The sequence below is a fragment of the Merops nubicus genome, unplaced genomic scaffold (assembly GCF_000691845.1).
Source record: "Merops nubicus isolate BGI_N331 unplaced genomic scaffold, ASM69184v1 scaffold6044, whole genome shotgun sequence".
Lineage (NCBI taxonomy): Eukaryota > Metazoa > Chordata > Aves > Coraciiformes > Meropidae > Merops > Merops nubicus.
Window position 1 is genome coordinate 23488 of NW_008602159.1, and position 14727 is coordinate 38214.

General features: G+C 44.3%; 1 protein-coding gene across 1 annotated transcript; it reads left to right on the forward strand.

Moving 5' to 3' along the window:
• The first annotated feature begins 248 nt into the window (after positions 1-248).
• CD83 (CD83 molecule) lies at positions 249-13671 on the forward strand. Its single transcript, XM_008938236.1, has 5 exons — positions 249-291; positions 420-550; positions 10901-11117; positions 11231-11334; positions 13513-13671. Exons 1-5 carry the CDS (start codon positions 249-251, stop codon positions 13669-13671), a joined length of 654 nt encoding a protein of 217 aa, XP_008936484.1.
• Positions 13672-14727: the final 1056 nt, after the last annotated feature.

Sequence of the window (14727 nt, forward strand, 5' to 3'; positions counted from 1 at the left end):
AGGTGAGGTGCTACCAGTGCAGGCAGCTGCAGAACTGGGAGTGACCAGATTTAATGGGAGGAGCACTGGCTCCTACACGTAGGGATTTTCCCTGTGACTGGGAACTTCAAGAAAAGCCCTGTGGGGGATTCCCCAGTCTGCCTCCAGAAATATCACTCCAGAAGCTGTAGCAGTTTCACTCTGCTCTTACAGTCTGTCCTGCAAAGAGGCACGTTGTTGCTGCTCTGTGGTTTGAAGGAGTAGAAGTCATGTCTTTGGTAGTCTACACTCTGCTTATCGTCCTGTGCAATGGTAAGTGGGGAGCCTTGCATTATTCTTTCTGGTCTTTCACGTTTAGTTTGTGGGGGTATGTTTTGGGAAGATGGGAAAGATTACTTAGGCAATCTCTTTTAAAGGCAACGTGTACCTGTGCTTTGCAGTTTGGTGCTTGATCTGTGGGGCTTCTGTGGCTGTGCCAGATGTTGCCGTGAGATGTGCTGAAGAAGTGCTGCTGCCCTGTAAAGTTCTTCAGGACTCCTCAATCACCTACCAGACAGCATCTTGGTATAAAGTAAGGAAAAAGCCTCAGTTACTTGAGCAGTCTGCTTTGCTTTCGTCCTCGTTGCTGGCTGGTCTTGTACAAAATGGGTTATTTTATGAAGAGGCATCCTCCTGTCAGTGCAGCAGATAAGGCTGCAGTGAAAGCATTTGAGGTGATCATGAAGAACAGGAATGTTCCATGTCACTGTAGACAGATTATTCGAGCCTGATTCCTGCATTACTCTTAGCCTGCTTTTCTATCTATGGATAGCTTCCAGGGCTCAGAATTCAGGTGATGCCCCACCTACAGCCTGATAAATACTACTCCAAAGAGGAGTCCTTCCAGCATTTTTCTTTAGAGCAAAAAATGGTATTTAAACCTTGCAACATCAGTGATGATCCCACTTGGTCAATCTCACCCCCTAAAAAGGGAGCTGGTTCTTTTCTTTGAAATAGAAGAACTAAAAAAGTACTTGCTATTTTTTAGGAAGATTTGGCTAGTGGGGGTGAGGATAAGGGCAGGGTATGCAGAAGGCAGATGAAAAGCTAGAAATTCTAAGTTTACTCTTCGCAGTCAAAGTCACATCCTGACTGCCCTGATTCAGAACTCCCATCTCCACAGCAGGAGAGCCCTGCTGACCACCTATTTGCAGGAGGGGCTATAAGGGTCAGTTGCTTAATGAGCAGAAAAGTCCCACTCAACACTTTCAGGATGAAATTTACCACAGAAAAAGAGGCAGAGTTGCCCAGCGGTTGAAGAAGTGGCTGTTGACTTGCTGTATGGCACCATGTATTTGCATCTCAGTGCATAACTTCAGCTTATGGTGTGAGCCAAATTAACAGAGGAAAAAAAAAAAAAAAAAGGAAGGTTTTGTTCCTATTCCCTACTCCCAGCCATGCTCCCCTGCCAATTACCATGGGTCAGTCCTGGTGGTCCTCTGGTTGCCTATTAAGTCAACTCTCTATTGCTTGGTGTAGTAGTTCAATATATATCTGCAAATAAAGTTTTTTTTTGGGTTACACTGTTGAATTACTTTCCCATGTGATGGGAGAGCAGTGGAAAGAAAACACCCTATTTTTGCTGGGTGAAAACTGTTGTCTCTGCTGAAACATAGCCACAGCCTTGGCTTCCACAGCAGTTTGGTCACATACAGTTTTACAGTTATTCCCTACAGTAAACCAACAAATAGGATTATTAGGTAGGGCTTCTGTGGTTGGAACTTGCAATGCATCTGAATTTCAGTGCTGGTACAACAACGAGCATCTGCCATATGAGTACAAAGACAACTGCAACCCAAAGATACCTAACTCTGAAAGCTGTTTGGAACATCTGGCTACTAGCCCATCAGCAAGTGCAGCTTCTATAGCCTCCTTTTTCCAAAATGCTGAACTAAGCACTAGTAAGAGACAGAGAGGAGAGAATAATGCAAGTGGTTGAACATTACTATGGGAGCTGGGATAAGTGTCAACTTATTCTTTTTTGCTTTCTGCTTCAAAAGGTAGAGAAGGACATTTTCCATACTGATACATACTAATTATGGAAGGCTTTGTGTTTCCTGCCAAGTCTAGGCAGGGCAGGGAGCTCACTGCAGGGAAACCATGCAGTCTAGAAGACTTGGGGGAGTTGAGCAGAGGTGGTAAGGGGTAGGGGAGGAATAAACAGAGAGGTTGACTTCATACCTGAAAATTCTTCTCAAAACCAGCATTGGAAGTCAACAAAACTGAAAACAGTTTCAGCAGGTTGAAGTGTGGGGATCCTCCAGGAGCACATCCTTCTGAGTTCAGTGGCTGCTGGGTGGGCCAGGCAGCAAACAGGAGCCAAAAGCCATTGCTCTGGTGAAAAAGTGTAAAGGGAAACCTTCTATGTTGTCTCACAGCTCTTTACAGTTCCACCTGGGCACAAAATGACTGCTCATGCAGGGGAGGGTGATATGTGATCGTGTCCTTTGTGTGCACCCTGTCCATGGCAGCCCTCCCTAGTGCTGCTTCTCTTTGCAGCAGTTGGGCTGTTACAGTCCAGGCTGTCCCTGCACCTCCCCTCCCCATCCCACCAATCTCCTCTCCTTCCACGGTTCCTTTGCTTTTCCTACTTTTCACTCTGGAAAAAGACTGTTTTTCCAGTGCCCACCATGACAGGGCCCCACAGTTTTTTTTTCTTTGCTGGCACTGCCAAGACTACAAGAAGCAACAAAATCTAGCTATCTTCAGCTCTTGCCACCATCCTCAGGGGCTGATGGCACCAACCATGGTACTGCAGTCTTCTGGTTACTCATCCCAGAGAGAGGGGAAGTGGGAACAGGCAGATGACACCACTCTCGGTGGTGCTAACACAAGCCACAGTCACAGCCATATTAGGAATAGCACAGCACCAAACCTAAAAGGCCAGAAAATGTCATTTAGGCTCAGTGTTTGAGTTGAAGAAGCAAAACTTCTGCTTGTGGGGGCTAAACAGGCAGCAGCTTGAAGCCTTCTCCTCAGCTGTGTGCTGCTGTCCTCACCCAACACTTCAAAAAGAGGGTGTGGGAATGGCAGAATGTGGCTGGGCTACTCAATACAGAGAGCTAATCTGTTATTTAAACAACCACTACTGAGGATTAATCAATAAACACCACGTATACCCCCAAAGGGCTAATGAAAAGGTAATTCCAACAAATGGTATGAAATTTCAGACTGTAAATTTCAAGCAGCTGTTCAGTTGAATCTTTTGTATGAGGTCACTTTGAACTGTGCTGTAAATGCAAGCAATTAACCTTTGCTTCTGCTGCTGGAAAAAACAAACCCGATGGTGACGTTACGATGCTGCACGTGCAGCTCCTTGTGCAGGGTGAAGGTTCTGTGAGCAAACCCCTCCTTCCTGCTGGCACCTCTGCATGCTCTGTCCAGTTAAAGGCTACTTCCGAATTGTTTGTTATGATCTACTTTAAAAAACAAAAATTAGGCAGTATTTAAAAGTATTTCCTTTTTCAGTTCTGTATGGAGAAATAGTTGTTTAAAGGAGTTAATACTCTGGTGTCAAAATCCAACTGGTTGTATAAAAGGAGGATTGCATTCAACAGTTCTTTCACTTGCTGGTGTTTTGTACTGCAAAAAGTTGTACACATGTTTAACAGGTTGTGCACCCAGTATCCTTGGAGCTAATTAGATGATTTGCATGTATGTAAATAGTTCTGTGTGGAACCAGGACTACAGTCAGCTCAGACAGAATGATTTTTACTTAGAAATACTTGAAACAGGCAGACCTACCACACTGGGGAGAACGTAGAGCACCAAGTCCTCTTCCAGTCTGGTGCAGCCCCCACCCCATTCACCATGTGGCCATGAAAACGTAAAGACAGTTCATCATGATGATACTCTAAGTGTGGTTCATTTTTAGGACTGCTGGGCAACCTAAATGCCATAAAAGTGCATATGAGCAGCACAGAAGTTTCTCAATTGAAAATTAGATCACTTTGGCATAAGCACCCAGGCACTGGGAATTGTATGTGGAAATACTGGTTTCAATCCCTAAGGCCCACTTATGAAACAAGAATCCTGGCAATGAAACTTTACTTACCTTTCTGCCTCACAGGGCTGTTGAAAACTGAACAGTTTCTCTTTGTGTAGCACATTGGAAATGGGAACCACCTCACAAAACCTCATGATTATCACTTTATATCCCATTTGAAAACCCAGTTTAAACACACACAAATGAAGTCCCAGTGGGTATTCTGCTATTTCGTTCATGTGATAGCCAGGAAAGTCTTAATCTAAAACAAATCTTGAGGAAGAGGAAAGAAGGCTCTACTTTAGTGGAGAGAAGTCTGTTAACTTTATAACACTTCCCTGAAACATACAAAATCGTGGCAGAGTTAGAGGGGGAAGTCATATTACAAAATAAGAATAAACCTTAGAGATATTTGATGTTAATCACAACTTCTTTCAAAGGAAATTACTTTTGCTAAATGTGCATAGCTATTATCTACTAGCACAGGTAAATAGTTGCTAAATTACTTCAGTCTAATTTCTAACATACCCAAAGAGATGCAGTCAAATGCTCCTCAGACACCTATTAAGCTCCGAGCAGCTCCAACACATTGATGATTTGGACAGAAAGGGAGCAGTGGAAATGATTTCATGACCAGAACAATTATTTTGCCTGACATGAGCTCATGTTGGATGCCCTTAGCTTAAAACCCCCAGCAATACAGAAGCTGTGTGACTCAGCCAGAGGGCTTTTCCAGCTGGCTCATGAGTCACATGCAGCTCCTTTGCTGTTGTTTTGGGGCTGAGTTTTGGTTTTCCTTTCCTTCTGCTTTTTCCTCCCCCCCTACCCCAAAGTACAGTCAGAGTTCACTCACATGCGCCAACAATTTACATCTGTTTTCTTCAAATTTAACATTTTTAGCTCTACATGGCACTGTATAGGAACCATATGGATGCACCTTCAGTGCTAATCAAATGTGAAAGTGCTTTTGTGCTGAAAAATACACCTATTAAGCAGTTTCAGCTCAGTTGTGTTTCATTATGCGTTGGCTCTCGTGCACTGCCAGAATTCTAGATATTTTGCTTCAGAAAATAAATTCCTTCTGGCTGTATATACTTTTTAGATCTCTTTAGCAGTCAGAAATTTCAACTTGGCCATTATTCCTATATAATTTTAAACAAAACCACTTTTACAATCACCCCGCCTTCAGAAGAAAATAAATCAACGTTAATACATTCCACCTTTACACTGACATCAGTTTTGGACCTGAACCATTTTGTTTGAAATAAAAATTTGTTTTTATGGGAAAAGTGGATTGTATGGACACTTTGATTTACCTGGAAGCCAACATACCACCTTCGTTTGGGAAAAGTTTGATGAGAAAAGGTATTTAATGAGAGCAGAGAACAGAGTTAACAACTGCTTGCTCTTATATGTACAGCATAAAATTAAGTTTTAATTGATTAGTTGGGTGTAAGTGCTACAGCATGGGTGAATTACCCTTGTTCAGTGGCACTATCATGCAATGCTGTAGAAGCTTTCAAAACTGCAGCCAAAACCCAGCCAGCTAAGACTGAGAAAAGTATTCCTCCTCCTTCTTACACCTTGTTTTTAGTTCTCTGCAAAAGAAATATTTGCTGAAGAGCACTTAAATTATGGAGGCCTGATTACTATCCCTATTTCTTGCAATTCAGCCAGTCAGAGAACAAAAATGTATCAGCTCAGCAGTATTTCCAATCAAACCTATCCCACTTTAATCTCTGCTGTATCACTACCACTATATCCTTACTAAAAAGCTCCAGGCTAGGAGAAACTTAACAGGAATCACTCAATTGATTAGAGAGGACATGTGGGAAAACTGCACCCTCTTTAGACCAAGTGTTTCCAAGCATTTGGGAATGAGAATAACTTTCAATTAGACTCACTTAAAATAAGCCAACTAGAGCTGGTTGCTCAGGGCTCTGCCCAGCCAAATTTTTACTGTCTCCAAGGATGGAGACTCCCCACCCTCTCTGGGCAGCCTATTCCAGCATTCAACCACCTCCACAATGGTTTTTCTTAGGTTTGAAGGGAATTTCTTGAATTTCAGTTTCTGCCCATTGCCTCTTATCTCTGGAGGCCACTGGCTTCAGCTTCTTCATCCCCCTGGCAACCCCATACATACTGGCAAGATGCCCCTAAGCCTTGTCTCCCCCAGGCTGAACAGTTCCAGCTCTCTCAGCCTCTCCTCATACATCAGATGTTCCATATCTTTAATCGTCTTTGTGACTCTTCACTGGACTCTCTCCAGCGTGTCCATGTCTCTCTTGTACTGGAGAGGCCAGCACTGGTCCCAGCACTCCGGGTGTGTCTCACCAGTGCTGAGCAGAGGGGAAGGATCACCTCCCTCTGTCTGCTGGAGATGTCCTGCCTACTGCAGCCCAGGAGGCTGTTGACCTTTGCCATAAGGGCTCATTGCTGGCTCGTGGTCAACTTGGTTTCCAGAAGGCCACCAGGGTCTCTCCATCAGGTTGCCCCAGCTCGTGCTGGTGCCTGGGGTTATTCATCCAGAGGGGCAGAACTTTGCATTCTCATTTACTGAACTGCAGGAGGTTCCTGTCAGCCCACAGCCCCAACCTGTTGAGGTCTGCTGGATGGCAGCACAACCCTCTGGTGTATCAGCCACGCCTGCCAGCTTTCTGTCATCTGCAAACTTGCTGGGCAACCTGCTCTGTCCCAGTGTCCAGGTCATCAACAGAGATGTTGGGCAGCATCAGCCCTCAGGAGCAGCATTTTTTTCTCATTGCTGTGGAAGTGGTGGAAAATAACAGGTTTAGTCCCTGAGCTGGTTTCTGGAAAAATATGTTACAGGCATTGCTGCTGGCCCATGTATATGTGACAACAACCATAAATTCACACTTCTTTTGTTGTTTAGTTTTCTTAATGGGTAGTTTTATGCAGACAGGTGGAATGATGCTGCCTGGCTGCAGGACCTCCTTTCCCAGAAAAATTCTTGCTGCAATGACCCTCAGCAGCTAGCATGGCAACAAGACCCTTTTTATGCAAATAGATTCAGTAGCACGAGTCATCATTTGCCTTTTGAATTTTGGTGAAGCCATTAACAGCAAATATGTGAGCAGGGGAAGACCACCTCCCTTTCCTCCTCCCATCAGTGGTGGGGAGCAGGTGTGCTGCTCGCTCACCAGCACAGCAGAAGAGGAATGAAATGCAAACAAAATTCAGGCAGAAAATATTTTGTCACTGATTAAAGAAGATGGTCCCTACACAAGTGGATTGCTGCCACCAACAGCATTCACTTCTATCCCTCTAAGCTTGTGTGGAATTAATTAGGTAAACCCCCTAGCATTTACCTTGTGCTGGGGTATCACCTGGAGGACACTTGGCATGAATTAGCACTGGATTATCACCGGAGCTCGAGCTGCAAAATGATCTGTCTAGTGAGAGTCTGCCAAGTAATTCACAGGAGGTGGCAAACAAAGTGGCACTTTCGTAATTTTAATTAGGTTTGGGGGGGGGAAAGAGGTTAGCAAGAGGCAGAATGATGGTGACCTTACTGAACATCTCCTGGATTTCCTTCAACAGAGCTGGGATGTGGGGACACACTCTGCAAATTTGCTCAGAAGTTTCCTCGCTGCTCAGAGAATTTAAAAGGGAGGAAGTGATGCTTTTTTTCCATAAGATAATAGGAGATAAAATCGCAGTGGAAAAAGGCTTGGTTCAGGCATCAGAGAAAGGGTTGCTGCGACCCCTGAGTGGAGATGCATGTGCCGCGTGTAGAGGCTGGAAAAATGCCACCAGATGGCTCTGCAGCCTAAAAAACGTGGGGAGGCTGCTGGGCACAGCAGCACCGCCATGGACTGCCCTGCCTGCCTTTGCTCCTCAGCACAGAGGAGATTTAACAGAGAAAGAGGGATGCAAAGAACAAATTAAACCCCCCCACACACCCTGTTCCTCCTCCTCCCCAAAGGCAACGGCTCCCGACCCCCATCCAGATCACAACTACTCTCTCCACAGGTGAGGGAGACAGATTAGGCCACAAAATTGCTTTTTGTCCTATTTTAGGGAAAGGCACATTGGTAGTGTAGCTTCCTGGACACTGCTTTATCTTACACAGAGTGGGTCTGTGGAAGGCAAAGTTCTGACTTGCTTGTTGCTGGGGTTACTGTACCTGTGACAGCAACTGAGCACCTCAAAAAGCTTTAGAGGCAATATTCAATCCTATCCCTCAATGTCCCCATAAAATAGGGAAGTTCAATGATTTACCAGAAATCTCATTGGGATCCTGTGTACAGTCAGGCATAAGGTGCAGGGACTTAATTGACTTCTCCCTTCGACTAGCAGTGGTGATTACAACTGCATACAAAGAGATCAAAGTGGTGTTTTGATTCCCAGGTCTCAGTCACAAGAATCACAGCACCATTTACTGCCCAAGATAGCAATTATTTATGGTACCAGTGAATGAAAAATAAATTTAAAAAAGCAGCCCCCTAAACCTACTTTTCTGTGCGTAGCTCAGACCTCCTGTCTACATTTTAGGGCAATGCAAAGGGCAAGGAGCCAGGTTGGTTCTCTTCATCACCCTGTGGGCAGTTTTAAATTTCACTGAGGAAGGGGGTGGTAAGGGAAGGGAGAGTGGCAAAAATTAGATCCGAAGGAGGTCAACTCTATCCACTTAACTGCTATTGACCCACTTGTAACCAGAGCTGGGCCCAGCCTGGGTACTGGAATTTCATGTCTCTGGCAGCGTGCAGAGCCTGGAACTCTAATCCCTGTAGCACAATGAAGCCCCTACAGCCTTAAAACCACCATAGCTACCACTTGTTTCAAGAGCTACCTGGGGCTGAGCATACTAAGAAAAAGAAGCTGGTGTAAATTTACTGGGGGATTAAGAGGAAGAAGGTACTTTCTTCCCCCTTTCTGGGTAGTGTGGAAAGCCCCAGGGAATTACTGCTCTGTTTTTCAGTTGGTGCACTAAAAAACCCCCAACCTTTCTGAAAAAATCTTTACACTGATGAAAACCTTGTGCTTGAGTCTGATTCTGCAGTTCCTGAAAAGCTCTGTAACTTGCAGCTTGTTTTATACCATTTTAGGGCTGCAAAAGTAGCAAAGTACAATGGAGCATCAGGCCCCTATTTCTCACCAGACTCCAAGTACACTTTCTTCATACAAATACATGAAAGGGAAACCAGATACTCCTAGTCTCAGTATGAGAAAATTATGTTAATTTTAATAGCTTACAGTGTAACTATTATACCCTGATGCAGTAGCTACACCAAAAGTAAGCACCAACATGCTAATCCAAAAAAGTGTCTATTAAAATAATAACAATAATAAAAAAGCCTTGGCTTACATTAGTTATAGGTTTGGCTGAAAAGCTGAGCCTTGGACTGTATGAACTGGCTCTGGCTCTGCTGGTCCACAAAAAGACTGAAATCATTACTTGGGAAACCTTCACGGAGGGCACGCTGCCTTGAATCCCTGGGAGCAACATCGATGAATGAGAATGGACACGGGCTAATTCAAACCCTTCTCCCACCTTTCAAATCAAGTTAGTGATTTCTCTCTTCTTTGTGGTTCCCAGCCAATTGTCATTTTCAGTGCATCCTATTGCCCCGCAGTACAAACTGTTCTGGGAATACACTCCATTCCTCCAGCAGCCTCTCAGCCATGCCAAGGAATGTAGCTCTTCTGGATACAATTAAGAAATTCAACATACAAATGCTCCCCAAGTGCACCAGAACCTGCTTGTGACCTCCACACAACCAAATCTGAAGACGTCAAAGCACCTTTCTGGTCTTTGGTTCCAATAAAGAGTAGAGGGGGAAAAGTCCCATTCCTCCACAGAAGCACCGTGGTTTCGGGGGTCAGCTGCACAGACACTGGCACAAGGAAGCACAGTTTCAAAGGCTGCATTCCCACAAGGATCTCTGGGCTGGGGGTGGGGGGTAGGTCACTGTGGCATGCCTGCCAGGTAGGCAGGTTTAATCCCCACCACACAGCAGAAAAAGTGCTGGCAGGGCAAGTGCAAGTATTGGTGGAGCCAACCTGCCCACTGCCATGCTCTCCTGGGGACACCTGGTCCCCAGAGCCACCTCTCAGCAGCTGGGTAGGGCTGCCTCAGCTCCATCCCCATGAACTGTCTCTCTCTGAACTCTCTCAGGGCCGCTGTGTAGGCACTTTGAGAACAAACTCTACCCCTGGCCTTTTATGTTGCATCTCTGCCAGGATTGTGTCCATGTGAGGCAGATTAAGAAGCTATTACAGAACAGCTCTATAGTACCTAGTTGTAAATATAGTGTTTATTTAGGAAAAAAGCAGCAAATCCTTTTTGATTGTGAGAGCGTGAACATTACGTCTATATTTAACTTACACTGGGGGCTGAAGAATAGCAGTTGCTCTATCACCCAATGGCCCCTCCCCAGCAGAGAAGGGGATCAGGAAAAGGAGAGGAGACCTGCAGGTTGCAGTGAAAAACTCATTTAATGAAACAGCCAAACTAATACCAATGCCAATATGGAGTATATAAAGTTATACTCAACTCAGTGTATGTACAGCAGTCACAATAAATGGGATGGATGGAAGCAGGTGGAGAAGAAAGCGCAGGAGAAGCCCCTGGCCTCAGCAAAAATCCCCTTTCATACTGAGCATGATGTTCCTGGTCTGGGATCCACCTGTAGCCAACTGGGGTCAGCTGCCCTGGCTGACTCCAAACTGCTGACAGCCTGCAGACCATGGCTGGCTGGGATTCTGTCCCACCAAAACCACGACAACCTATTAGATGGTTTTTGAGATGTATGTCCCTCCACCACCTCTCTTCAGCCTCTGCATTTTCAGTCATAATCTGGCTTTAAAACTCTTTCCTCTAAAACTCAGGATAACACTGTTGCCCAAGATGAGAAATATATTTGTGTTTTCCAGATGGATGGAGATGGCAAAGGAATAGTATGGAAAGCCCTTGATGTGGAATCTCATCACCCAAAAGAACTTGGGAGGTCCCTTGAGCTCTCCAATGACACGTTCTTTTCACTGAGGATCAAAAATATAACCACCCACAACAGTGGGACATACAAGTGCACTTTGGGAGAACAGAGTGGAGAACACAACCTGAGCAGCACAGTCACACTGAAAGTAACAGGTACAGTAGAGACTCCAGGCTGTCCCATGCTCCCTGTGGTGTTTCACAAAGCTAACAGTCTGACAATATTTTACAAACACCAGAACAATGTAACACCTTCTTTTACATTTTAGGTTGCCCTGGAATAGAAGATGAAAAATTAAAAAAATACAAAGCTGAGCTTCTCATGCTGACTTGCCTTGGGATTTTTTACTTGTTGCTCATCATTTTTACCTGTGTAAGTAATTCCCTCTCAAACATACTGACCAAAACCAACAACAGAAAACCCCATTCTTTTTCTCTGCTAGCCTCACCTTAATACAAACAGTTAGAAGTTGGTGTTAATTCTTAATTTATGACCAAATCCTTCAAATACAAAGTATTTCAAAGCCAGAGGAAACTCAGGTGCACAAGGAATACAGGATGGAGCCCCAAAGAGATAAAACATTTCACTGCACCCTGATGTAACTCAAACCAGATGGTTATTTGCCTGCACCCTGCTGCCCATTTCTGCTTCCAGTTACTCCATGTGCAATCTACTCCTCCATTTAAGGGCACATCAACAACTCTTCTGGTTTGGTAGCTGGGAACAGCATTTTCCTGAGCTGGAGGCACAAGACCCTGAGATCCCTTCTCCAACTATAGCATTACTTTGTGTGGGGGCATGATAGACAAGTTCAAGTCCACCTATTTTTTAGCTCCAGTTTCCATACCTGTAAATTGGTGACAACCCCATTCCCAATGGGCATTTTTACAAAGCTCCATCTTTCTTGTTACACAGGCATTTTAAGATTCTTAGGAAAAAACCTCCTTGGAGTTTTATCCATGCCCTTAATGCTGGCTGATTGTTCTAGGTAAGGTAGGGAGGGGAGGTATCTGGGAAGCTCACTTCACAGAAGCAAAACCAATTTGTCTGTGGTAGCAGTGAAGCCATCTCCTCGTGCAGAGGTCTAAGCCCCCTGGTTCAGGGGCAGCATGAGCCTTTGGTGGCACTACAGCCACTAACACTACCTGCATTTCTAATGAAAAACAAACCAAAATGAACTCCAGCATTTTGAGAGTTGCCTACAGCATACCCAGGGCTAAGCTATAGCAGTTGCTCTATCACCCAATGACCCCTCCCCAGCCAAGAAATGAGAGGAGACTCACAGACTGAATTGATAAATGGACTTAAGGAAACAGTAAAACTAATACCAGTGCAAAGTAAACAAAACTATACTCAGCCCAGCGAGCATCCAGTGGTCACAATAAACAGGAAGGCAGTCCTGAAGAGCAGGAAGAGGATCAGGAGACACCCTTGTCCCCACCAGACTTCCCCTTTTGTACTGGGTGTGATATTTCTGGTCTGGGATGCACCTGCAGCCAATTCAGCTCAGCTGCCCTGGCTGACTCCAGACTGCTAACAGCCTGCAGACCATGGCTGGCTGGGATTCTGTCCCACCAAAACCAGGAGATCACATTTAACTTTCGCTGCCTATTTTGTATTTGCCTTCTTGTTTTGTTCCTCAGCAGATGAATCATAACTGTTGATTGGAGAATATCTAATTAGCTGCAGCTAAATGTAGCTTTTCATGTATCTTCAGGGAGCAATTAAATTTATGCCTGTCTCATTTTTAGATTGACAATCCTGCCAGTAATTTGTGCCGTTCAGACTGAGGTTTGACAAGATAAATCTTGTAGGAATTTGTTAGGATGAAAGTATGAAAGCAAGGATATCACTCAGAAGAGACAGATGCCCCTGTTCTGCTTAGCGTCCTGAAAGAATTGCAGATCTCTAAAGAAACCTCTCCTTCCCATATGTAAAAAAAATGTTCCAGTTGTAGTGGTGCAGTTAAAAGCCAGCAGAGCTATGTAGTGAAGATAACCACTCTGGTGGAATTATGTGTATCTTACTCTGGGGTGAGGTCCAGTCTCAGGTATCAGCTCAGCTTTCATCAATGTTTCATTTTGCCCTAATCTCACAAGTGAGCTTCATTATTTAAAATGGCTATTAAATACTTACAGGATGCCTTGTCCTTTCTTCTAGTGGAGATTTTGCCTAATCTCCACTAAATTCAACAGTGACGTTAAGTTTAAGACTGGTGTCAAGATTGGGGCTTTACTTTGACAACTTGATGAAATATTTGGGGCAATGACCTGTATTGAAGGCAGGTGGAAACACGCTTGATGCAAGGCCTGTTCATATGGAAACTTGAATTAAATATAAATTTCCTTTTATGACTAAGGCTTTTGTCCTATAAGGGTCCTTGACTGAGCAAGAAACACTGGCTGTTCTTTGTACTGGGTCCTTCTGGTGACAAACAAATGGAAAAGGCTTATGGTTAGCAAAGAGAAAAAGCTTTTAAAAAAAGCTTTAAAAAGTAGGCTTTCATAGGAGCCCTCAGTTTTATGCCTTCCTTTCTGTTTTCTGTTTTAGACATGTCTAAGAAAAGAAACCATGTCTCCCAATTATCAAAAAAACAGATCAGATATGAAGCACATGCTCACTCTCATCAATGTACGTGAAATGACAACCTTCCAGGACTTAAACAGTGACAGCACTTGCAAAAATGGACTCTCTTCAAGTTCTGTCTAAGGTGACGCTGATGGTACTGTGGGATCATCAGTAAACACAACAGGAGCTGGATGGCCGAGTGTTACGGAGAGGAGATAAATGATGTCATATGGCCTCTCCAGAACAGCCCTAAAGTACAGGTAACCTGTCAATGATCTGCGTGTGCTGGACAAGCCTTCAACAAGCACTGTTAGGCACTACAGTCCCTTTTGGGAGTTAGGTGGCTAAGAAATACCACTACAGCTACACAACGGTGTTATGATGCTGTTCTGAAGTTGGTATCGACTTCATTTCACTCTGTCATGAAGCCCTCTTGCTCTGAGCAAGAATGCTCCTGTGATATGAAGACCAGGTTATAAGCAGGCCATGGCAGCGCAAAGCTGAGTAGTTAAGCTCTTCACTGATCTACAGCTCTCATCATTCAATTGCAAACACAAGAGGTGCTGCAGTATGAGAGATCAATGTGCGGGGCTCTCTGCCCCAAGCCCAATTCTGGATGGCGTTCCTTTTCTGCAAGCGTGATGTAACTTGTCATGTGGTGTTCAAGTAAGCTGAGGAGGCAACTTCAAGCTCCTGTCCTGGGTGGATCAAATCAACGCTCACTTTTAAATCTCAGAGTGACAGGCTAAAAATAAAGAAGGGACAAAATATTCTGGAAGTCTTTCTGGACCGAGAGGAACTTTCTATTTCTGTAGGGGAAGTAAGGACACATTTCCCATGGGCATCTCTGCACAGGTCAATCCATAAGAAGCTTCAATAAGACCGTTAACATTAAAGCAATAAAAATGAGAATGAAACAATGAGTGACATCAAAGACAAGTAAAGATGACTTTTGTGGTTTATAAAATATGAAGGCGAATGTAGGTGACACCCATACCAGTCAACTTACATGAGTGATAATCAAAGCCATGGCTTGGAAGAAATCAATCGTCTGCCTCTTTGAGATGTACTGAGTCAGCCACACATCAGGGAGATGAGACACATGAGCACCTGCTTTTGGTGTTGACAGTGTGTAGTGTATATGAAACAAAGACATGAGAAAAGCTGAACTCAGGCATGCAATATGAGGGAGGGAAG